The sequence below is a fragment of the Galeopterus variegatus genome, unplaced genomic scaffold, assembly GCF_000696425.1.
Source record: "Galeopterus variegatus unplaced genomic scaffold, G_variegatus-3.0.2 Scaffold2574, whole genome shotgun sequence".
In the NCBI taxonomy this organism is placed as follows: domain Eukaryota; kingdom Metazoa; phylum Chordata; class Mammalia; order Dermoptera; family Cynocephalidae; genus Galeopterus; species Galeopterus variegatus.
Genome location: NW_007728685.1, coordinates 214179 through 238030, shown reverse-complemented (window position 1 = coordinate 238030; position 23852 = coordinate 214179). Strand labels below are relative to the sequence as shown.

Sequence of the window (23852 nt, the reverse complement as noted above, 5' to 3'; positions counted from 1 at the left end):
TTTCTTCAAGACGGGGTTTTGCCCTCTGGACCATCTCCAGTGTGAGTGTGTGTGTGTGTACACATGTGCACACGTGCTTGCAGAGGTCCAGGGGTAGGCAGGAGGTAAGGGTGCAGGAGACCAGATGGGGACCTAGGACATCACAGAGAGGCTCCTGGGCATGGAAGGGGCCCAGGGTCAGGCAGGCTACCCCGTGCCCATCAGTCCAGGGCCACCAATGAGCACCCCCTGGCCCTCATTAGCTTTATGATACCCAGAATTCCAGAAAACAGGCCTCCAGCAGATCCAATTAACAAGTTTGCCCACATCTAGTTGCAGTGGTGAGCAGACTGGTGGGGTGGTCTAATTAGCAAAGCCAGCATGGGTTTCTTGGCAGCCAGTAATGAACCTGATAATCAAAGTATTAAACCGCAGCCCCTTCCCACCTGGGCTCCAAGGGAGGGGTGGCAGGCACTGCGAGGTTAATTTTGGGGGCCCTGCAGGGGGCTCATCATCGGCCTTGGGGCTGACCCTGTGGTAATCTCTCTGCTCGTCCTCCCCCTGAACACTGACTCTGGGTGGAAGGGCGGGATGGGGGGGCTGGCCCAGGGCTCCTGTCTAGAGGACCAGATGGACAAGAAAGTACATGGGCAATGGTGCCAGACTGGGTGCTGGGAAAGAGGTGTGCCCAAGGAGCCCCAGCAGAGCTGGGGGTGAGGGTGCTCCTAGGGTCCACTGTGAGGCTCACTCCACTCTTCTGAAGATAGTCTCTCCTAGGCTCTCTGCTCCTGATTCACCCACCAGAGGGAGGGCTCCAAACCCAAGCCTACTGCCAGTCTTCCCCACTGTGGAGCACACAGAACAGACAGCCTCCCTGCCAGTGGCTCTGGCTGTGGTTTTAAGGAGATGCCTCTGGCTGAGGGCAGATGAGGCAGGAGGCTATGTGGCAGTCCTGTGACAGCAGTCAGGCTGGGGTAGTGGGTGCCACTGGAAGAAGCCAAGTCTCCTGGATGTTTTCTGCAGAGAAAGAAAGGAGTCAAGGATGCCTCCAGGCATGGGAGAGGAGGACTCGTCTTGATGTGGGGAGGAGAAGGCTGTGGATCTAGGGAGGGCGATCAGAGTTCATTTGGGCCCTGTAGGTCTGTGCTGCCATGAGTCAGAGATGAGGCAGTGGGAGTATGCCTGGAGTCAGGGAAGATGGTGGTTTGGGGGTCTTCAGCAGAGAGATGGCATTTGCTGGCTGGGATCACCATGGGATAAGGGCAGGAGAGAGGCTAGAGGCCCAGTCCCTGGGATGTGCTAGTGTTAGGAGGTTGGAGAGATGAGGAACACCCCACAAAGGATTCAGAGAAGGGACAGGCAGCCAGAGGCCAAGTGAGGATGGTGTTTGCAGGAGGAAGGAGGATTTACCAGGTCACTGGCTCCTGAGAGGGCATGTCACATGCCCTCCTGAGAAGGGGCCAGCAAGAGTCAGATTGGTGACATGCAGAGACCAGAGCCTAGTGGGCATTGGTCCTGGCAGGATGGGAGTGAGGAAGTGGAGACAGCAAGGACAGGCAGCACTTTCATAGAATGGAAAAGGGAGCAGTACCTGGAGGGTCAAGAGGGGGTTGTATTCAATGTTGGGAGAGTAACTGTATTTGCATGCCAGAGAGAATGCCCTGGAAAAGAGGAAAAAATCAATGGTTCAGGAGTGAGGGGAGAGTAGCTGGAGCCACACCCAGAGCTGGCAGAGGGCAGGCTGGGGGGGACAGAAGGAGGGGCTGCCTGGCGGGTTTTCTGTAGTAACAGGCAGGCGGCGGCGGGTGTCAGGGCAGATGCTGGTAGGTGGGTAACGTGGCAGTGACATCTGTGGAGGTTCCCTTTGGATGGCTTTTTTTTTCTCAGCGGAAAAGAAAGCAAGGTCATCAGCTGTGAGTGCTGAGGGGGGAGGAGGTGTTGGGATGTTGAGAGGCAGGGAGGAGAGGGTGTGAAGTTACCTTCCAGGCAAGGGTGGAGGGAACAGGGATGTAGTAAGATTCCTGGTCGGTCTGCTGGATGAGTGGGAAGGGAGGACTGTCCCGCTGTCTGTACGAGTACAGGTGCCTAGTAGAGGGAGAATTGGCTCTAAGCAGGGTGGGGTACTTCCCAGAGTGGGGTACAATGAGGAGAGAGATGGGGAGGGAGATCTGAGGGAGTGACACAGGCATTGGCTGCTGAGTGAGGAGGTGGGTGAGGGGCCATGAGATCTGACAGCATTGATGGAGAGGAGACATGGGAGGGCATGAGCTGGGAAGAGAGTGGGGTGTCAGAAGTGGGACACTCCAGGCTCCGGCATTGGTGAAGGCACAGTGGGGCATCACAGTGGGTCTGGGAGCTGAGCTTAGGGCAGTGGGCCTGGCTCCCCTCCCCAATCTCCAGCACAGTGCCCCCCCCCCATTTTCTCCCCCCACCATTTGCCCCCCATCATTTCAGCAAGTGGTGGCCATGCACTTCTGCAGTGCTGAGTCCCCATGTTTCCTGCCCCCAGGCCCTGGAGGTCCCTGTGTCACCTGTCCATCTCTTCTTTAGGTCCTGTGACTGGAAGAGTTCAACAGAGCCTCAGGCTGGGGGTCAGGAGGTTGGGTGTGGCCCTGACTCAAGGAGGAATACTTTGAGTTCTGTAGCTACTCAGGGCCCAGGTTCTTGGTCTAAAATCCAGGTCTGATGAAGACCAGTAGGGACAGTGGTGTGCCGTGACCTGCAGAGAGTGGGCATAGAGGGATGCACAGGGTTGGTGGCTCTGGTCCTGAGTGGTTCTGCCCCCACCCACCCTCCTTGGACCCCAGCTTTTTATCTCTCTTCTTCTCTTCCAGACTTCCAGAGTCCCCAGGCTTTCTCCCAGTGGACCTTTCCTGAAAGGGCTGCTGGGCACTCAGAGCTGGCTATGCTCTCCTGAGACCAGGGCTGCCCAGAGGCCATGGGCACCTCTAGCATGTGGCCATCTGGCCCTGCCTTGTACCTGGTCCTGTGCCAGGCACTGGGACCCTGATGAAGAGCAAACATGTACCTGTGCCCAAAGAGCACCCCTGTATTGTAGAGCTAGGATAGGAATAGAGAAGAGGGCTCCTGACCCCGTGGGAAGTCAGGGAGTCCTTCCTGGACGAGGTGAGAGAGCAGGGAAGGGAATGTTCTGAGCAGGAGGGGCAGCATGTGCCACAGCCCAAGGGTGACCCTGCAGCTGCCCTGTCCACCTGTCCAGGTTGGCCTACTTTGCCCCATCCCTAGGCACCCCCTGGGTTGTCCTGCCTACTAAGGGCTCCCCAGGACTCATGTCTCTGCCTCAGCAGAGAGAGGGGTGGGGGCCAGTGAAGCCAGGAGAGAGCAGGACCACGGCAGGCATTGGGTCCAAAAAGTCCCTGCACCCCATTACGGTTGCCTGCTTGAGCCAGTAATGGCAGCTCACTCCCTCTCAGGGCCACTCCTCCAGCTGTGGCCCCCAGGTCAGAACTGTGACCGTCCCTTCCCCCCATACACACACACACTTGCACATGCACAAGCTCACATGCATCCTTCCCCCAGGAGCTGTTGCCTAACAGCCTGGCAGCCATGGTGGCAACATTCAGAGTCCCCCTCTCCATGAAGGTGGAGCCTCTGGTGTCATTGTCTCAGGGTCAGCTGAGGGGCTGTCCAAGAGCAGGGCAGGCCTGTCTGAGCCCCAGAGCAGTGCTAGCAGCAGTTGTCCTGTCAGACTCCGGGCCTGCTCAGGTCCAAGAGGGACACACACTCACCTGCTCTACTCCACCTGCCTCTGCACAGATCACAATATCTTCTGGGCCTGAGTCTCTTCCTCTGTTGAGCTGGCCGTGGTCGGCCCTCTGACCTCACAGGGAGGCAACGGGTGCCTTGTCATAATCATCACATTGTTCAATGAGAAGTTTAAAGTGCTCAGATTTGCATTAAAATCTGCCATCTCAACATGAGAGGACGCACGACAGGCCCAGAGTTGAACCCCAGCCGGGGCATGTGACCTCGGATGCACCCTGCTCCTTGACCACTGGGAACCTCAGTTTCCCTTACAGGATGGTCTGAGGACCAGATGAGTAGGCGTGGTGGGCGCTGGGGCAGGTGCTGAGGGTTGGCAGACTCAGAGGATAGAATTGGCGAGGCCACGATCATGGTCCAGGGGACACAGAGAAATACTCTTCAGAGACATGCAGAGAAGTGGTCGTGGGAGCACAGGTGGGCCACATGAGGGTCTCGGCCAGGGAGAGTGGTTGTGCCCACGCAGCCCTGAGCTCGTCTGGGATGTGGCTGGCACCTCCCCGTGAAGGCGCAGGGGCTTGGAGCCTTCCACGGGGGACCCAGCAACTACCACAGTGTGGAGCAGAGATGGGCCTGCATGAGGTATCCCAAGAGTGACGTGGGCTCCCCAGGGAGCCAACCAGAGGCTCAGTGGGGAGAGGACTGGGTTAGGTCTGAGCAGCTCTTAGGGCAGAGACCTTCTCCCAGGGCTGATGTCAACTCGAGGGCAACAGTCTTAGCTGTTCCTGCAGGCATGACCCTGCCCGGGCCTGCTCTAGCCCTGGGAGGCGGCAGCAGGGCCTGAACGGGAAGATGACACACGTGGGCTGCTCCTCCCTGACAGAGCAGCTGAAGGGGGGGCCTTGGGGTCTAGTTAGCCAGCCCCAAAGTAGGTCCTAAGGTCATGAAACCGCATCAGGCGCCATGGCTCCACATTGTGCAGCCGTTCTGCCAGGTCCATTCCACCTGGGTTGGCAGGCCCCTGGCTCTGTGCCAGACGTGGAGCTGGGCACCTGGGGTGAAAGTTGAATGAAGCCGGCGGGTCCCATGGGAAGGTAGCTAGGTCGTCACAGGTACCCCCGGGGAATGAGACAGGGTGGGGGGGGAGGAAGGCTGTCCAGAGGTGAGGCTCAGGCAGGCCTGTGGGGGAAGCAGGGGCCAGCTTGGAACCATCAGGAGAGGATGTCCCAGGCTGAGAACCGCAAGAACAAAGACCCGCACAGAGGAGCTCAGGGCTCATGCACAGCCTGATGGCCGGCTGCCTGGCGTGGGGGCGGGGGGGCAGTTTCTGAAGGGACCGGGATTTGGGGTGAGGAGTTGAGCTTTTAGTCTGGCACAGTGAGGAGTTGCTGGAGAGTTTTGACCAGGAGTGTGACATGGTCTGGTTGGGTTTAGAAATGAGCCATATGGCTGCTAGGGGGAGCCTCGAATTTGGGGGGACAGGATGAGGGCAGGAGACCTGGATACCTAGCACTCTGTGGTAAAAAGGACAGCCACTCTATAACACTCACTGGTGAGGGAAGCAGCGACTGACCCCCGCCCAGGGCAGCATAGGCAGAGCCGGGATTTCAGGGTCACCCCTCAGGAGCTGGGCGGGAAAGAGTTAACCTGGAGTAGGAGGGAGGGAGTGAGATCCTGGCAGAAGGGACACGGGGACAAAGTCACCAAAATGAGAAACTGCCTGCAGCTTGTGAAGAGTGACAAGCAATTTGGCAGTGCTGGAGCATGACCGTCGGGTCCAGGCTGAGACTGGTGGGGTGGGCAGAGCTGTGCCCGTGGGGGCGCAGAGTCCCACAGAATGTCGGTGGCACAGGGGGAGCAGTTCTGGGGCCCTTGGCTGGCCGTGGGATGGTGACATCCATAGCCCAGCCCTGTCCCATCACCATAACGACAAGTGAGGAGAGTATCCTCGAGGGCTGGGAGCTTCCCATGTACGTTTTCGGAAGTGCCCTCGGCTGCCTTGTAGAAGATGGACTGGAAGGGTGCATGGTCTGCAGGAGAGCCAAGTAGAGACAGGGTGACTCCCACACAGGAGAGCTGTACAGCACAGCACAGTCCAGAGATGACAGAGGGCACCCAGAGAGGAGAGAGGGACCTGCGGCAAGGGGCAACCAAGAAAGGCTTCCTGGAAGAGATGGCATTTGAGGAGAGCCTCACAAGAAAGGAGGGGAGCTGGGGACACAGAGAAGGGGGCAGCTGGGAACAGTGGAGGGAACAGCATGGATGACAGCTGGAGGCTGGAGGTGAGGGTGGCCGCATTCAGGGAAATTGGAAAGGAACGGAGAGCAGTTGTCCCTTTGAGGAGGGAGAGAAGAGGAAGGGGGCCTGGCTGGCTTGAGAGCAAAATGTCCTGTCATTCTGCCAGGGGCGTGGCCAGGCCTGGCCGTACCCTTCTTTCTGCCCTTGTTCCACCCCAGAGCAGGACGGAGGGCAGCCACAGGGTTCCACAGATAGCTGAGCCTTCTGCATCTGTGGGATTGGGGCAGTGATGGTGCCCTCCAGAGCTGCGATGGGGGGAGGAGCCCTAGCATGTGCCCAGCCCAGGGTCACTGCCTGGTGCCTCTGAGCATCCCATTCCCCAGCCCCACCCCTAGGGACCTGCCACTGGTCCTGCAGCCCCTCACATCTGTGTGGCTGCTCCCACCCCACTCCCTGAACCGGCCACACCCTGAGGGAGGCAAACAGACATCTGCTAACAACCCCGTCCCCCCACCTGCTCCCCTGGGTCCAAGTCCTGAGCAGAAGTCCTTTCTGGATAAAGGATTCATGCTCGTGACTCCTGTAGGACTCCAGGTCCCCAGGGGCCCATCTCATCCTGAGAGTCATGCAGGGCCCAGGTGGCACCTGTGTCCTTGAGGGTGGCCTGGGAACACCAAGGCCAGGTCTCAGGGCCAATCAGCCTCAGTGGCCCAGGCCCACTCTCTATCCACCCATCTGCTCAGTGGTCACCAGGCCCTTCTTCCAGTGGGAGCAGGAAGGTGGCCCCACACGCCCAGCTGGGGGGTGACACTGAGACTGTTGTCCCCGGGGCCCACATAGCTCCACCGCAGCAGCTCCCGCTGGGGCAATCACTGGCCCTGCTGACAGCCAGCCGGGAAAGCCAAGTGGGAGGCAGATAATCCTGGTTCTGCGTCTGGCGGAGCCCGTCTACCCTCTTCTCAAAACACTCTGGCAGGCCTCAGCAGGGGCGGCCCTCCTGTGCCGACACCTCTTCTCTCGCAGGGGTGGCAGCTAGTTCTCATCTCATCCTCACCCAAGACTTGCTTTGTGATCTTGGGACCATTGCTTAACCTCTCTGGGCCCCGGGTGTCTCATCTCTGGGACGGGGGTGCTCCCCATCCTGCAGACTGGGATGAGAATTTCCATCCAGGTGTTACCTGGCTCAGAACGAGAGCAGTTGTCAGTGGTGCTTAACAAGTGCCCTGTGAGTGACCAGAGCCAGAGCCTGCGTAAGGTCACAGCCATGCCCCCCACTCCCTGCCTCCAAGCAAGCCCTGCTGGGGTTGGGACAGGACACCAAAAAGAGGCACCAGGCAAGTGGCCAGTGACCCTCCACGGTGGGACTCAGTGCCACCGATGAGCTCGGTCCCACCCTTCAGTGACCAGCGAGGCTGGCAGATGCACAAGCTTAGCCCCTCCTCTGGTTCCTGTACCCCCTCTGTCCCCCCCGCTTGCAGATGGCAAGGAGTTTTCCTGGCAGAGTTGGGGACGGATTCCCCACCTCTCTTGCTGTCTGCCGAGGGCTATGGCCAAGTGCCTGATGGTGAGCCCAGTGTGGTCCCCTCACCCCCCACCTGTTCTGAGCAGCTCTGTCCTCTTCGCCCACAGGCTGCGCAGCCCCTGGGTGCCCTCGTGCCTCGGGCAGCCCCGAGTCCTGCAGGGCCAGCTGGCCAGGTCCTCGCCCTCGATCTGGGACAGGTAACATACCTGTTGTCTCCCGCGGCTCCTTGCTGTCTATGCATCTGTCCCCAGACATCTGTCCAGTGTCTGCATCCAACTTCCTGAGACAGGTGGGGTGGCCCAGAGAGGGGAAGGGTCTGCTGGACTGACAGCACACTGTCCCCACACCCCTCGCCTCACCAGTCCCAGCCAAGGGCTGCATCCTTGGGCCTGGGCCCCCTGTGAGTGGCCAGAAAGGGCTCCTGGTGGAGGGCAGGGGGAGCTCCAGGGGCTCCACTACTGCTGGGTGACCACGGTCTTCACTATCCTGTGCAGGGACTTCCTGAGGGCAACGGGGGAGCTGAGAAGCCCACACACGCACACTGTCGGGTTAGGGTCAGGTCCTGACTTAATTCACCAGGAGACAGATTGAAGCAACGTGGCCTCACAAGCCGCTAGACCCAGAAAGGTGGCCCCAGCCTCCACACAGTGCCACCTCTGACCCCGTTCTTTGTGTTGGGCAGTTCTAATACCCGGCGTAGGACACAGACCAGTGACGCCTATGTGGGTGCGCCATCCCATTCTACAGACATGGCAACTGAGGCTGCGGCCAGGCAGGGCTTGGGTTAGTGATCCAGGAGGAGAGGGCACTGGACAGGGATGGTGGCACCACTGAGGTGACCACAGATCCCAGTGCCTAACCCAGGACCCTCCCTGGACCTGGCAGAGGGGACGTGTTCAGGTCTTCTGAGAGGCTGAACCCTCAGGACTTGGTGACCAGCTGGGAGGGGTGAGGGGCAAGGAGGGTCCCAGGGGAGGGGAGCACAGAGGGCAGAGTGCATGCGGGTGTGGTCCCTGTGGTCTGGGCTGGGTGCATCATGTGAGATGCCTGAGGGCCATCAGCTGGAGAGGCAAGTGGGTGGCTGGACCTGGGGGGTGTAGAGCCCGAGAGAGAGGCCCCACCTGGAGCTGGAGGACACTAGACCTGACAGGTGCAGGGAGGGGGTGCAGTGCAAACCAGAGCCCGAAGAACAGCCTGGGCAAGGTCTAGGTATGACAGCTGGAGAGGCAGAAGTGGGGAAGACATGGTGGGGACACCCGGGGTGGGCAGGCCTGGGTTTCAGCTGGGACTGAGGGGCCACGGAGGCATGTCTGGGGCTGAGGCACAGGGGGCGCCTGCAGCAAGTGGGCTTGGAGGCAGGAGGGGAGGAGGATTCAGTCGGTGGGACAGAGGCCCAAGTTCTGGCCTGGAGGCAGCTTAGGGGTGGGTGGGTGGGTGAGGAGCTAAGGGAGGGCGGGAGCTGTATTTCAGGGCTGGTAGACCGGGCAGTCGCCCAGTGTGTCTGGAAGGCCATTGGGAGGCAAGGGTGACCTGTGAGGCTGGCTGGGTTGTGAATGGGAAGTCTTGGCCCAATGCCCCTGGGCACCTCCCAGCCCTACTGCACCTCCCTGTTGATGAATCTGCTCCCTGTTCATTGTCTGTCTCCCCACTAGACCATAGGCTTCTGGGGCAGGGGCCACATTGGTCTTATGGGGCAGAGGTGGAGAGCAGAAGGAGAGGAAGGGAAGGGGATGAGAGTGGATGTGTTGTACGGTGATACTGGCTGGGTCACATCAGGAGTGGGGCAGTCCAGGTGATGGTGGGGTTCAAGCTGGGAGCAGGGGTGGGTGGCCAAGGTGGGGGGAGGGAAGGTTGCTGGCTCTGAGAGGTGAGGGTGGGGCTGTGGGGTGCCCGTGGATACTAGGGCCACCAGGATGGGGCAGGGCTGAGTGAGAGGACATGACAAGCTGGGGGAGCAGGTCTCAAAAGAGCGAGGGCCAGAGGCTGGTCAGTAAGGGCCGGGGTGTGGCCTGGGGCCAACTGGGATCTGTAGCTGCAGGTGCTAGAGGTGGGGCGGCCATGGAAGGCTGCCTGGAGGAGGCGACGAAGAGCGCTCCCGGCAGGCAGACCTGCGTGGGCAGCGCATGGCGCTTTGCCTCGGGCTTCCGTCTGTGCTTGTTACTACTCCACATCCTCTTTTGGGGACTGATTCTTGGGAAGACCTGCCCCGCCCTTCTCTGAAGTTCTCTAAAACATAAGCAACTCTTTATTTTTATTTATTTTTAAAAATACAGACCTGGGCAGGAATCCAAGAATGCTTAATCGCAGTTTGCTGGGTGCGTGCCCGTGGTAACACGTGTGGTTTACTCACAGGGCCCGAGACAGAAGATAGTTTTGCCCAGGGGATGGGGGACAGTTGTGGCCCCAGAGGGACTGGGAGAGAGCCTCCTACCTGCCCCTCTATGCCCTTTACTTGGGTTTAGGTCAGGGAGGTCCTGAGGGCACAGGCTTGTTCCTCAGGTCCCACAACACATCGGGGCAGAGTCTGGGTTCCCAGGCCCTGCCGTGCCTCAGGTTTCCAGCATGACACTGGGGACTTCACTCCTGCCCCCAACCCTGAAGCAGGCATCATCCACCCCACATCTCTCTGTCTCACAGGAAACCCACCAGAAGTTAGCATCCAAAAGGGTATTGGTCCCACCCAGATGGTCCCCTGGGACCGTGAATGAACTGGCTCAGGCCCCCGTTCTGACTCAGCTAGCAGGTGTAGCCCCTGCCCTTGTGGAGTTCACAGTTCTTACCCTGGGGCATGGCCACCTGCACCCACCCCTTCTGCCTTGTGCCCAACTCTAGTTCACATGGCAGCTCACATGGGTGTACTATGCCATGTCTGTTTCCTGAGTGTGTGGGGCTCAGCATCCTGGGGTCCTACCCTCCAGGAGCCTCCATTCCAGGGGAAAAAATAGCGCCTGAAGAGCCCTGCCTGGTCTTGTGGAAGGCTTCCTGGGGGAAGGGGCACTTGAGCAGGCTGGGGCTTTGGTGAGTTTCCAGTGCTGCGTGCAACCTCCCTGGCTACTGTGGTGTGTGGGGTACTGCCACCAACCCTCTCCTTGGCTCAGAGAGGTGACAGTGTGCTCGGGCCACACAGCCAATTGGGGGAAGGGAGATCTGGTCTTAGGCATGCCATTGCCAATTCTGGGCCACCGTCCCTGCCCTAGCACCGTGGAGGAGCAAAAGTCAGGGCCCTGTTCAGCTGTGGCATCGAGGTCAGCTCTATGACGGTTGCCTGGGTGCCGATAGACACCATTTATACCAGGGTCCTTTAAACCACCCCGCATACACTCGCCAGTCTCTGGGGTCAACGTCTCTTCCAAGGTGACCCACTGGGATTTACTGTGGTGGGGGCTGTGAGACCCTGACCTCTGGCACGGTCAGTGCCGAGCGCGTGCTGCAGTGGGGAGGCTGAGTGTGTGCGCGCACTCGCGAGCGCTCGTGCGGCCTGGTGCACGTGGTGCGCACCCAGGAGTGCCCCAGCTGGCCCGCGCAGGCCTCAGTTTCCTCGCGCTCAGCGCCGCGGCCCGGCCCGCCGCCGCGTGTCGTTGCAGCGCGCTGCAGGAGCAGAAGGGCGAGCTGCGCAAGCGGCTGTCCTACACCACGCACAAGCTCGAGAAGCTGGAGACCGAGTTCGACTCCACGCGCCACTACCTGGAGATCGAGCTGCGGCGCGCACAGGAGGAGCTGGAGAAGGTCACGGAGAAGCTGCGCAGGTGATGGGCGGGGCCTGCAGGGCGGGGTCAGCAGGCGGCAGAGCTCTGCTCCCACCTGAGCTAGCGAGGGGTGACCCCATCCGCAGGTGGGGAGTCCAAACGCTTGGTGAGGGTGAGCTCTTTCTCCAAAGTCACACTTTGTGCCAAGAGCAACCGAGCCAGGATTTGAATCTGGGTTTTGCTGCTGGTAGGGACACGCTTTTCCCAGGGCACCTCTCCACACCTGGCCCCATGCCCCACTCTTTCATTCTCTCATATTTGTTGTGGCAGTTGCATGATACAGAAGCCACCATGTCCAGACCGTGACTTGTCCACCAGGGTGCCAGCCACTGTACCCTGGGTCTTGACGACTAGCCCCGGAGATGAACCAGACTTTAGGGACTATTCCCTTAAGCAACATGGAGGCCAGTGAAGTGCTGAGCAAGGTGTACCCAACTCCCTTAAAAAACAAATTTTTCTAAAAACATTTTTTTCTGCACATTTAAGATGGATATTTTTTTCTAAAATGTATTTTACACCCTTCTATCTTAAACAGAACACGAAGAGAGAATACAAACTTTGCTGCTGGCTTGGTTTGTTTTAAATTTTCATGGAGTACCTTGGCTGGAAGGAAGATTTGCCAGCAGGGCTGCTTGTCCCTCCCTGAAAGGCCCCATATCCTCCTGGGCTGTTTGAATGTCACCACCTAGTCATGTGTAAGCTTGGGCATTGCAGTCAGACCTCAGTTAGGGTCCCGGCTCTGCCACTTACTGCTTTAAGCATGTCTTGCCTCAGTTTCCCTATTGGCAACACAGAGGCAATAACACTGCACACAGGTCATCTAAAAGATAGGCACTGTCCCCAATCCCCCTCTCACCAGAAATGGAAACACAAAGCACCTGCTTCCCACCTAACACTTGGCTCCACCCCTTCTTCCAGGTAGTACCTTATCTTATTCACTGGTAGGTCCCCAGCACTCAACCCAGGGCCCGCCACGTAGTCAGCATTAAGTCTCTTCCCTGCTGATTTGCAATTGAGCAATAAACCCCACGTCTGGCCTTGTAAGGACTGTGTGTAAAACGTGAGCACACTGGCTGCAATGAGGACCTGACTCCAGGGGGGCCTGGTGTCAGAGGTAGAACGATATAGCACTTGAAGCTGGCCTCGGAAAAGCCTCAACAGATGTTCGCTTTAATCATTTGTTTTCTGCTGAGCGCATAGGAGCACACATTCCATCAGGGTAGGGCTGGTGGGAGTTCAGCCCCACCCTGCTCAGCGGGCTGTGTGGCGGTCAGGGCCCTGGGGGTGTCAAGCCTAGCACACAGTGATTCCATTGCCTCCTCCTCCAGGATTCAGAGCAACTACATGGCACTGCAAAGGATCAACCAGGAGCTGGAGGACAAGCTGTATCGCATGGTGAGGGCCACCATTCAACACCCACTCCCCCACCCCAGCGCTGCCTTGCCTGGGTCCGCAGCTCTAGGAGCATTGGGAAGAGATGGCCTAGCTGGCATCCTCTGGCCCATTCAGGAGCTGGGTCACCAGACCTGCTTCCTGATACCTCTGGAGCTGGGCCGGTCCTCTGCCTTTCTCCACTGAACGGGAAGGTGCTCTCAGGATAAGGACATGTCACGTCCAGGGCTGCCGCCTGCTGCCTGAGCAGCACATGCGAGCACCCCAAACTGGGGGCGAGTAAGCCGGGCTGTAGGACAGAGGACGCGCACTGGCAACAGGGACCCAGCTCAGCCTGCCAGGCAGAGACCCAGGACTGGGAGGACAGAGAGGCCCAAGTTCAGGCCCTGGGTGACCCTGAGGCAGTTTCAAGCCCCAACTCCACCTCTCCTGGGGACCCCTCTGTCTTACTGTGAGGAATAAATGCAACAGTACCCATGTCTGGCCCTAGTGGGGACAGAGGCCCTCTGTGGAGACCCTCACACCACCTGCAAATAACCTCGGTGGTGTTGCCATTTCTCTGTAATCAGGTAGCAAGCCCTCTGCTCGGAGGGGTAGAGATGGTGACTGTGGGCACCTTGGTCATCTCTGCCCTTAAAGAACATGCTCCACAGCTCATGTCGAAGAGGCGGGGTATGGGTTTCTGGCACCTCCCTTTTGTTAGGACAAGGAGCTTCCCTCTCTTTCAAGTTTGGTGACAGGCTTGACTTGCCCTTGAAAATTGGAAGTGGGTGTTCAACACCTGCCTATCCTCAAGGTGCTGTCAGGGAGGGGAGGTGGGCAGGCCTGGGGATGGGCCCAGCTCTGCTTGGGACCCTGGATGAGGGCCCTTCTCTTTCAGAGCCTCAGTTTCCCAAACTGTCAAGTGAGATGGGCTAGGCTCCATGCTGAGGACAAGCCTTTCTCACTCAGTCCTCACCCCAAACTCCTGAGGGAGGACGCTCTTATCCCCATGTTGCAGATGAGAAACTGAGGCTCGAGGAGGCAGTGACTTGCCCTGGGTGGTCTGGCTTGTCAGTGGTGGAGCAGGATTTGAACCTGAGTCAGTCTGCATTCTCAACCCCTGCACCCTGGCCCTCCAACACCTCAGCATTGACAGCTGCAGCGGGGGACACGGGAGGCCGCATCGCTCAAGTGGGCATGAGCACCAGGGCTTTGATGGTTCCCCAGTAGCTGACCGCTGACCACATCCTTCTGTTGTCCCCACAATCCAGGGCCAACACTATGAGGAAGAGAAGCGTGCACTGAGCCACGAGATTGTCGCCCTCAACAGCCACCTGCTGGAGGCCAAGGTGACCATCGACAAGCTGTCGGAGGACAACGTGAGTGCTGCGTGCATTAGGCCCACTGGGGGGATGCCGGCGGGTGTCTGGTGAGGCCTTCCAGGAAGCACTAGGGTCAAAGCCCTTCTGACTCTGAGGGGCCACAGCCTCAAGGGGCTGGCACAGGGGACAGGTGGATGGACAGGGCAGTTAGGCTTCGAGGAGTGCCTGGTCCAGTCAGGGAAGGACAGGTGGGCTGCCTCACCAGACACACTGCTGAGGCGTTGCATACAGACCCTCTGCTGAAGGACTTGAGTTAGGAAATGTGGGGCCCTATTATCCCATTCAAGGTGAGGCTTCCTGACCCCAGGATGGGGTCATGGCCCCTCAAGACTCCTGCTTCAGCCAGCCCTAGTGTCGCATCAGAGCTGTGTGGCCACCCATGGGGCCAGATTTCAGGGACTCTGTGAGAGGGGACCAGCCACCCTCCACAGACCCCTGCCAGCTGACCATGCATCCTTGATTAGCATCTACTCCTTGCCAGACCATACTGGGCTCTGAGATTAAGGTGTGAATCACACAGTCCAAAAAAAAAAAAAACCCGGGCCGGCCCGGTGGCGCACTGGATAGTGCGCTGCTTGGGAAGCGCGGCGGCGCTCCCGCCCGAGGGTTCGGATCCCACATACAGACCGGTTCCCGCTCACTGGCTGAGCGAGGCGCGGGAGCAACGCCGAGGGTTGCGATCCCGTTGCCGGTCCCCGGTCCGGTATGGGGACAACACTGAGGGTTGCAATCCGTTGCCGGACACGGAAAAAGACAAAAACAAAAACAACAACAAAAAAAAACCCACGTGGACTTACATCTGAGTAGGGAAGACAGATGGTAAACAAGACGAACACACGAACCGCGTGGTGTGTCAGAAGTGCTAAAAGCCGCAGAGAAGCAAAGCAAGAACGTCCCAGGGAGTCCTCGGTTGCAGGGTCTGCAAATTTCAGTGGGATGCTTCTAGAAGACGCTGCTCGAACCTAGACCTGAAGGAAGTGCAGGGAGAGCAGTCCTTCCGGGTGGGAAGAGCCACTGCATTCATCTGTGCTTGATGAACTTTGAGAACAGCAGAGGCCAGAGTGGGCCCTGGGTCTCAGGTCAGAAAGATACTACAGGGCCACATTGTATAGGCTCCTATCAGGAATCTGGGCTTTATTCAAAGCGACATAGGGAGCCATGGAGTTCTTGAGCAAAGGGGTAAGGTGATTGCACTTACAGTTGTGCTGGGCTCATGTGGCTGCTGTGCTGAGAACAACTGTGGGGACGAGGGCAGGGGAAGGGAGATCAAGGAGGAAGCAAGGGCCACAGTCCGAACGAAAGGTAACAGTGGCTCACGCTGGGATGGTGGCAGTGGCGGTGGGGAGAAGGGCTTGGATTCTGGTTATGTTGTGGAGATTCTGCATATGGGGTGTGAGTGAGATGAGTCCAGCCAGCCACAAGGTTCAGAGCCTGAGCCCAGGAGCGACCTGCTGTTTCCTGGGCCAGGACACCTGTGGAAGAGCAGGTGGGGTATGGCAGGAATTGGGCTCAGAAGCACATGAGACATTTGAGTGGCCATGTCTCATGGGCAGTTGGATATCAGGGTCTGGAGTTTAGAGTAGAGGCCACGCACGGGGGTGTTTAAAGCCACAGATGGGTTGAGGTCACTGAGGGCATGCGTGCAGAGGGCAGGCCCAGGTCGGAGGCAGCTCTCACAAGTCAGGTGAACAAATAGGAACCAGCAAGGACATCCTAGAGGGAGTGGCCAGCGAGGGGATGGGGGGGACACTCCACAAGTGTGGTGGCCCAGAAGCCACGGGTGGAAGGTGCTGCAGTCAGCAAGCTGGCCAGCTGGGTCACTGGCTGCTGAGAGACTAGGTAAGAGGAGGGCCGAGAAGTGGCCTTGGGGTTTGGGGTCTTGGAGGTCGGTGGTTGAGTGGAGTGGGGCCCTCCTAACAGAGTGGTGACTTTGAGAGAGAAGGGGAGGGGAGGTTCCAGCACAGACAATTCTTCCAAGGAGTGTGGCCATCACAGGAGGCGGAAAGGAGAACATGGACTCAGGACAGGACACTTTTCTTAGTGGAACAAGACCAGGCCCTTTACCTAAGTTGCCACCAGTCCTGCCGGTCTCTCTGCAGGGATAGTGCACATGAGGAAACTGCGGCATAGCCAGCTTCAGCGATTTCCCAGGTCACCCAGGTGATCACTCACAGGCAGAGTCACAAATCAGACTCAGGACTGTCCGACTCCAGAAGCCCCACCCTTTCAGCATCCCAGGCTCCAAGTGGCTGGAGCTCCGGCCTCCATCTGCTTTATGCCTGAGGCGTCCCCACGAGTGTTTCCTCCCCAGAGCCAGCATCTGTGGCCCCTTGGGAAAGGCTCCCGGCTGTCCTAAACCCGACAACCTTGGACATGGACAATCCAGGGTCTTCGATGGCCAGCCAGGGGTCTTGGTCAGTGTGGTGTCTTTTTCCGGGGGTCATGTGCATGACAGATACTATCCAAGGTCACCCACTTCTCCAAGTGGCATCCCCTAGTGGCTGTGGCTGGGGGGGGGCCTCAGTGGCAGACGTGGACTGGCCCTCAGTCCTCTGGTGCCAGGGGCAGCCAGTCTAGGGCTTCACAGGGGGCCAGTTCTTAGCTCTCAGTTAACTGTGCTGTTCCTAGGAGTCAGGGAGGCATTGAGAAGAGCTTGGGGTCCTAGGTCCCCTCCACCACGCAGGCCAGGTTGGGAGCACCAGCCTCAGGGCAGAAGGGGAGGTGAGGGAGGCTCCGGGACTGTGGCATGGGGTCAGGAAGGGGTGGCCGCACCAGGGACAGCCTTGCCTGAGCTGCAGGACTATGGCAGCGGCCCATGGTCAGGAGCACCGGTGGGGCAATGCAGGTGGATCACAGGGTCTGTCGGGCAGACCTGGGGCTGGCTGTGACACCCCCCACTGTGGTGATCCCTGTTGGAGGCAGTTATGAAAGGCCCAGCCACAGGCACATGCAACAGAGATTTTCAGAGATGAAACCAAATCCCCTCGATTCCTACTGTTTGCATCTGTTTTCAGCTCAGGTGGCTGAGCCAGTCCCTGCTTGGACCTAGGGTCACACACCTGCCCTGATCCCTGCCCAGCCCTGCAGCCACCCCAGCTGCCAGACCACACTCTGAGAATGGGTGTGAGCAGAGAGTCTGAGACATGGGGGTGGCAGGGGCTGGAGGCTCATTCCTTGTCCCTCATTTGTGCCCATCACTCCCACCAAGTCATCTTTGGAGGGACTCCAGGAAGCTGAGGGACAGGGGGACCAGACTTGGTCTCCAAGCCTGGGGGCCTCCAGGAGCTCAGGGCCCTTGGGGACCCTTCTCCTATCACTGCCCCCACCTTGTGGGAGGTTCCCATCTTGGCAGGCCCTAGACACCCCATCTGGCAGGGCCCCGTCCACACACCAGCACCCCCAGATCAGAATGAGGCCCTCCATTTTGCAAGTGAGAGCATGAAACCCAGAGGGGAATGGCGCTAGGACTTGGTCCTTGTCCTGCCAACTGCACAGCTGGCTCTGCCCACCCCTGTTGCCCCTGCTGGCCACTCGGCACTGGTCAGCGCAGCAGGGACCTTGGCCAGGGGTGAGCCACGCCCAATGCCTTCTCTTGTCTTTTAGGAGCTCTATAGGAAGGACTGCAATCTAGCTGCCCAGCTGCTGCAGTGCAGCCAGACCTACGGCAGGGTCCATAAGGTGTCTGAGGTAACGTGAGTCCCGCCCCACAGCCAGGTCCCTCCGTGCCCCCAGGACCACTCTGGGCTTCTTTTTTGCTGATCTCACCTGGCAGCCACTCCCCACCCTTTAGGAGGAAGATTCTGGGTGAGCCTGGCCCCTTCTGTCCCTCCTTGCTCCTACGGTGTCCTGGCCTTTCTGGTGGTGGAAGGGCTGCCCCGACTCACCCACCTCACCCAGCCCAGCAATCTCTGGCCCTCCCCAGAGCCCCCGGCCCACCTGGTCTGCCCGTTCCCCTCAGTTTCCTGTGGGGGCTGTTCCTTGGCCTGCTCCAAGCCCCCCATCTGCTGAGTGCTGACTGGAGTGCCCTTGTGTGAACCTACAGAAACCCTGTGGTTTGGGCACAATTACTGATAATTCAGAGACAAAACCGGCTTCAGGAAAAGTGATTTGGCCAAGGCCACAGGGCAAGCCGACAGCAGAGCCAGGATTCAGAAGAGGCCTGTCTGGTGCCAGAGCCAGCCTGGGCAGCAGCCCACCCTGCCCATCTGAGGTAGCCTGTAGAGCTGGCCCAGGGACCCCCACCCAGCCAGGGCACCCCTCCCTGCCCCTCAACTCACATACTGTCTCCTACACCAGGCCTCTGTGTTCCCTTTCCCTGGGCCCAGGCCATACCTGAGACACTCACAAAATAGATCAAACAGTAGTGGGACATCCCCCACAGGGTGCCTGGCCCTGGCCCCTCAATCTTTGTTGCATCTGTTTCTGAGTCTGTCTTGTTCAGGAGCACCCAGGCAGCATGACTGGGGGCGGGGGTGCCCCCAACAGAACCTGTGGGCCTGGGAGAGCAGGTCAGTCCCTCGCTGGGCAAGAAATGGGGTGGGGGGGCCTCCAGCCCCAAGTGGAGCCTGAGTCAGACTTGGGCTCTGGCTTCTTCCAACCAGCTCCAGCCTCTGGGCAACGCCAGGCCCAGCCAGGGTGGGGAGGGATGGGTAGAGGTGACAGGGATCCCCAGGAACTGACCACACCCACATCTCCAGGAGCTTAAATACAGTGTCCTGGGCCCTGGCTCCCACTGGTGAGATTTGAGAAGCCTGGGAGGTCCCTATTCGTCTGTCTGCCTGTCAGTCACAGCTGACCACAGTCCTTGGGTCAGGGCCAGGGCTGGGCCACCATGCTGACTGCAACCCCTGTCCCCGCCTTCCCCTCATCCTCACACCCGTTCCAGCTGCCCTCAGACTTCCAGGAGCGCGTGAGCCTGCACATGGAGAAGCACGGCTGCAGCCTGCCCTCCCCACTCTGCCACCCGGCCTATGCCGACAGCGTCCCCACCTGCGTCATCGCCAAGGTGCTGGAGAAGCCCGACCCCACCAGCCTGTCCTCCCGCCTGTCCGATGCCTCGGCCCGCGACCTGGCCTTCCGCGACGGGGTTGAGAAGCCAGGCCCAAGGCCCCCATACAAGGGAGACATCTACTGCAGTGACACAGCCCTCTACTGCCCAGAGGAGCGGCGGCATGACCGGCGGCCCAGCGTGGATGCGCCGGTGACCGATGTGGGCTTCCTGCGCACCCAGAACTCCACCGACAGCGCGGCCGAGGAGGAGGAGGAGGCCGAGGCAGCGGCCTTCCCCGCGAGCTTCCGGCACGAGGCCTTCCCTGGCTACGCAGGCTCGCTGCCCACGTCCAGCTCCTACTCGAGCTTCAGCGCCACATCGGAGGAGAAGGAGCACGCTCAGGCCAGCACGCTCACCGCCTCACAGCAGGCCATCTACCTGAACAGCCGCGACGAGCTCTTCGACCGCAAGCCGCCCGTCTCCACTGCCTACGAGGGCAGCCCTCGCTTTGCCAAGGCCACTGCTGCGGTGGTGGCCCCGCTCGAGGCCGAGGTGGGCCCAGGGTTCGGCCGGACTGTGTCGCCCTACCCGGCCGAGACTTTCCGCTTCCCAGCCTCCCCGGGCCCCCAGCAGGCCCTGATGCCCCCAACCCTGTGGAGCCTGCGGGCCAAGCCAGGGACCACCCGGCTCCCCAGGGAGGACATTCGGGGCCAGTGGCGGCCCCTGAGCGTGGAGGACATCGGCGCCTACTCCTACCCAGCCAGCACTGCAGGCCGCGCCTCACCCTGCAGCTTCTCCGAACGCTACTACGGTGGTGGCAGGGGCAGCCCAGGCCAGAAGGTCGAGGGCCATGCCAGCCCCCTCTATGCCAGCTACAAGGCCGACAGCTTCTCAGAGGGTGACGACCTCTCCCAGGGCCACCTGGCAGAGCCCTGCTTCCTGCGGGCAGGTGGTGACCTAAGCCTCAGCCCTGGCCGCTCGGCCGACCCACTGCCTGGCTACGCACCCAGCGAGGGGGACGGGGACCGGCTCGGGGTGCAGCTGTGTGGGGCCGGCAGCAGCCCCGAGGCCGAGCATGGCTCCAGAGACTCCTTGGGGCCCAGCTCCATGGAAGCCTCCCCGGAAATGCACCCTGCCGCCCGCCTCAGCCCCCAGCAGGCCTTCCCGCGGACTGGTGGCTCGGGGCTGAGCCGCAAGGACAGCCTCACGAAAGCCCAGCTCTACGGAACCCTGCTCAACTGACTGCCTGCGTGCAGGCCACAGCCATGGGCTTGCCTCTCCCCCAGTCACCCATATTGCCCCAGCCCCTGCCAACAAGGAGTAACCTGTTCCTCCCAACACCCCCTCTTCCACCTAATCCAGTAGAGCCCCGGAGGAGGACCCCCCCCATTGCCGTCTTGTCCACCCCCAGCCCACCGCAATGGAACTTCCCCTTAGAATGTTTTTCACACACTAACACCCTTCCCCCACCTGCGATGAGCATCCCCCCTTTTATAAAGTGAAACTATTTTTATAGAGAAAAAGGATCTTTCTTAACGCACTTGGCCTCCAGCTCCCTGGACGGCAGCCTTGGCGTTTCAACACAAAGCTCCTTTATTTTTGGGGTGAGGGTGCATGGGGCCAGCCCCTTAGAAGGGAAAGACAGTGTCGTGGGGAGAACAAGCTCCACAAGCGGGAAGACACCTAGCAAGCTGATAATAAGGGAACCCCAAAGTTCTGTCCATGAAGAGGGGAATGGAATGAGATGAATTAGGGGATATGAACTGTTTTAAAAATCTACTTTTCACAGTGTGGCCAACACACCACCCTGAGCTCTTCCACGGTCCAACTCCCGACCCAAGATTAATCTCCCCAGGATGCGTAATAACTTCGTATAGCATACATTATACGAAGTTATACGACCCCAGTGTTCCGATCCCCAGCACCATCTTACTCTACCTCAGACATAATGAGGCCCTCTGACTCCTGGTCTGTAGCTTGCACTCCTGTTGTCTGTGATGCATGCGCGTCTAGTCAGTACTGTATTTTGCCTTCATTAATAAAAGACACCAGTGGAAAGAATTTGGGTTTGGGTTGTTTCTCCTCCCCACTGCCGTTTGGTCTCAGGAACATGTGGCCCTTGGTGTCTCTCCCTCCACTGTCTCCCTGCAGCTGAGGTGGCCCCTGAACTGCACTGAACACCTCCCCTGTGGCATCTACGTTACCGTCTTGTGTTTGAATTCGTCCACTTTTTTTAACCTGCAAATCATGGGCGCTGCTCTTTCAGCGTTCCTTTACATTTTCCCCCATATTTGCTACTCCCTCATTCTCACGGCTCAGATATTGCTTCTGTCTAAAGCAGATTCTCTAGAATTTCCTTCAGGGCGGGTCTCAGTTTTTATTTCTCTGAAAATGTCTTTATTATGCCCCACTCTTGAAAGGTGTTTTCTCAGGGTGGCATGCTGGGAGGTGATTGCTCTGCCACAGCACACAGGAGATGCCACCCCCGTTCTGGCTTCCTTTCAGCATTGGGAACTCACCGTCAGTCTGGAAGCTACTCCTCTGACGGAACAACACAACAAAAATCTTTCTTTCCTCCCACTCATTAAGATCTCTTTGACTTTGGTTTTCTGCAGTTTCCCTGAGGTGTGTCTGGGTTTGGATTTCTTTCTTAGAATTCACAGTGAGACTTTTATCTGTGGCTTGATGTATTTCATCAGTTCTGGGAAGATCTCAACTATTATTTTTAAAAAATATTTCTCTGCTTATTCTCTCTTCCGTTCCTCTGGGACCACCATCCCAGACCAGCAGCCCCTCTAACTGTGTCCTCTGCATCTGTTGCCTTCTCTTCCATATTTCCCATGTTTTTGTCTCTCCCCGCTGCAATCTGCATGTGTTCTCCAGTTCAGTCATTCTCTTCTACTGTGTCCATTCAGCTGCCACTGAAAAAAACACAGCCACTGGATTTCTAATTTCAGCTATTAATGTTTTCCATTTCTAGAAGTTCTGTTTGGTTGTTTTTACAAATCTACTGTGCTTTCTATAGTTCCTTATCCCCTGGAGATATTTTCAAGCTTGTCTCTTTTCTTTAAACACAGTGGGCACAGCCATTTCACACTCTGGGTTGGTACTTCCATGTGGCTTCTGTGTAGGTCTGTTTCCCTGGATTCCTGCTCATGTTGCCATGTTTCTTTGTGCACCTGGTTATCTTTGACAAGTGCTCGTTCATGCCCTTGAAGATGTACTTGTGGGGTCTGCAAGGCCTAGGATGGTAGCCACCTCCTCTCGGGGGGGCTGTATGTCTGCATCTTCCACATGCCTGGGGGTACTTCTCGTCGGGGACCACCTTAACCCAGCTCCATGCCCTGAAGGTCCCTGGCCCACCCAGCTTTGTGTAGCTCCAGGGCAGGTCTGCCCCTCGGCAGGTGACCTGCAGGAGGGTGGACATCAGCAGTGGCTCTCAGCATCCCTCTACTTCACCCACCTCCAGGAGCAGGCACCATCACAGCACGCAGCCTCCCTGAGCCAGAGGGGGCTGTGGAGAGGCTCAGGAGACAGGTCCCATCCCTGGGGCCCAGTTTCCTCCTGGGCATAATGGGGTAGCAGCCCTCACTGAACTGGGGAAATAGAGGTGGATGGGAGGGAGAAACACGCGGCCCCAGCACCCAGTGGCAGAGGCATCCCCAGAGGAACATCATCAGCCTTGTCAGCCCCACATGTTGGCTGTGTACCCAGGCAGGGGGTGGGGGGGGGGCCTCTTCTGGCTCTCCCACCACTAAGTGGCAGAAATCCTACCCAGCTCCGACTCCTGGGGGCCTATGGAATCAATGCACCTGGCCCCAGGCAGCAGGGCTAGGAACCCCAAGGGCTTTGCAGCCTTGGCCCAGAGGTTCCTCTCAGATCCTGGCTCCTGGCCCCCATATGGTCGTCTCAGAACCTAAGTACCTCCAAAATGGCCTCCAAACCTCACAGCACTTTCCTGCCCTGGCCTCCAAAGCCAGCCACAGACAAGACTTGGTGTCTTGTTCCCACAGCACTGAAGACTGTTGGGCCCCTGCTCGGGGCTCACTCAGTGGGAACAATGACTCAGGAGGACAGACTGGCTTGGCCACACAGAGATTGGGGAGAGGGATTTGGAACTGCAGCCTGTAGCTTTGAGCAGCAGGGTCACGCTGATGCCTCCCAGTGCAGGTCAGCCTGCAGTGCTGTGCATGGCAGTCTCAGAGCACTTCTCCTTGTGGGGGGCGGGGGGGGGCTGAGACTGGGAAACCTTGTTTTACCCTCCTCCAATCCCCCTGGCTCAAAGCCGGCTGAGGGGGACCCTGGGACTTACGAGTTCTATGGCTCTGGTTGATAACTCCTCTCTCCCAGAACACCCTGGGCTGGACTTGGAGCTTCCCTCCTCTCCCCAGTGCCAGGGCCAGCTCTCCAGCCCCATGCTGGCCATGGGCACCTGGCTCTACCCACAAGGAGCTTGAAGGTGGGGGAGGAAGGCAGATGGTGTAACACTAGGCTCAGGCTTCAAGAACACAGGGGCTGTGGGCATGCAGACTGAGGACAGACATCCCTGCTCCAGGAGGAAGAATGGAAGGTGTCAGAAGGAGAGGCTCACACTGGGCATTGAAGGATGAACAGGAGTTCACCGGGTATTTCAGGAAAAGGCACAGATGTGCGACAGCTAGAGAGTTCTCGAAACCATTCAGTGCTCTCGTGTGCCCCCCTGAGGGGCTCGGCCCTGGAGCTGCCAGGTTTCCTCTGGACCTGTCCTTGGCTGTTCTGCGTTTGGACAGGAACTGTGTGGCCATGACCATCCACCCAGGCAGCCAGGCGAGCCAGGGTGTGGGGCTCCCTCCTCCACCACCGCCACTCTCCTTCCATGCAGGACCCTGCCTTGCCTTCAGGGAGGCTCCATCTGCATC

The 23852-nt window shown here is 58.8% G+C and overlaps 1 protein-coding gene across 1 annotated transcript in view; it reads left to right on the top strand.

Moving 5' to 3' along the window:
* Positions 1-20783, top strand: part of LOC103598341 (brain-enriched guanylate kinase-associated protein-like) — a 37824-nt gene extending 17041 nt beyond the window's left edge. Inside the window, 9 exon segments of the mRNA XM_008582338.1 lie at positions 7088-7190; positions 7419-7504; positions 7570-7659; positions 10929-11031; positions 11034-11208; positions 12537-12603; positions 13854-13961; positions 17568-17651; positions 18850-20783. Of these exon segments, the coding sequence (XP_008580560.1) occupies positions 7088-7190; positions 7419-7504; positions 7570-7659; positions 10929-11031; positions 11034-11208; positions 12537-12603; positions 13854-13961; positions 17568-17651; positions 18850-20196 (2163 nt within the window). The 3' untranslated portion in view covers positions 20197-20783.
* The last annotated feature ends 3069 nt before the right edge of the window (positions 20784-23852 follow it).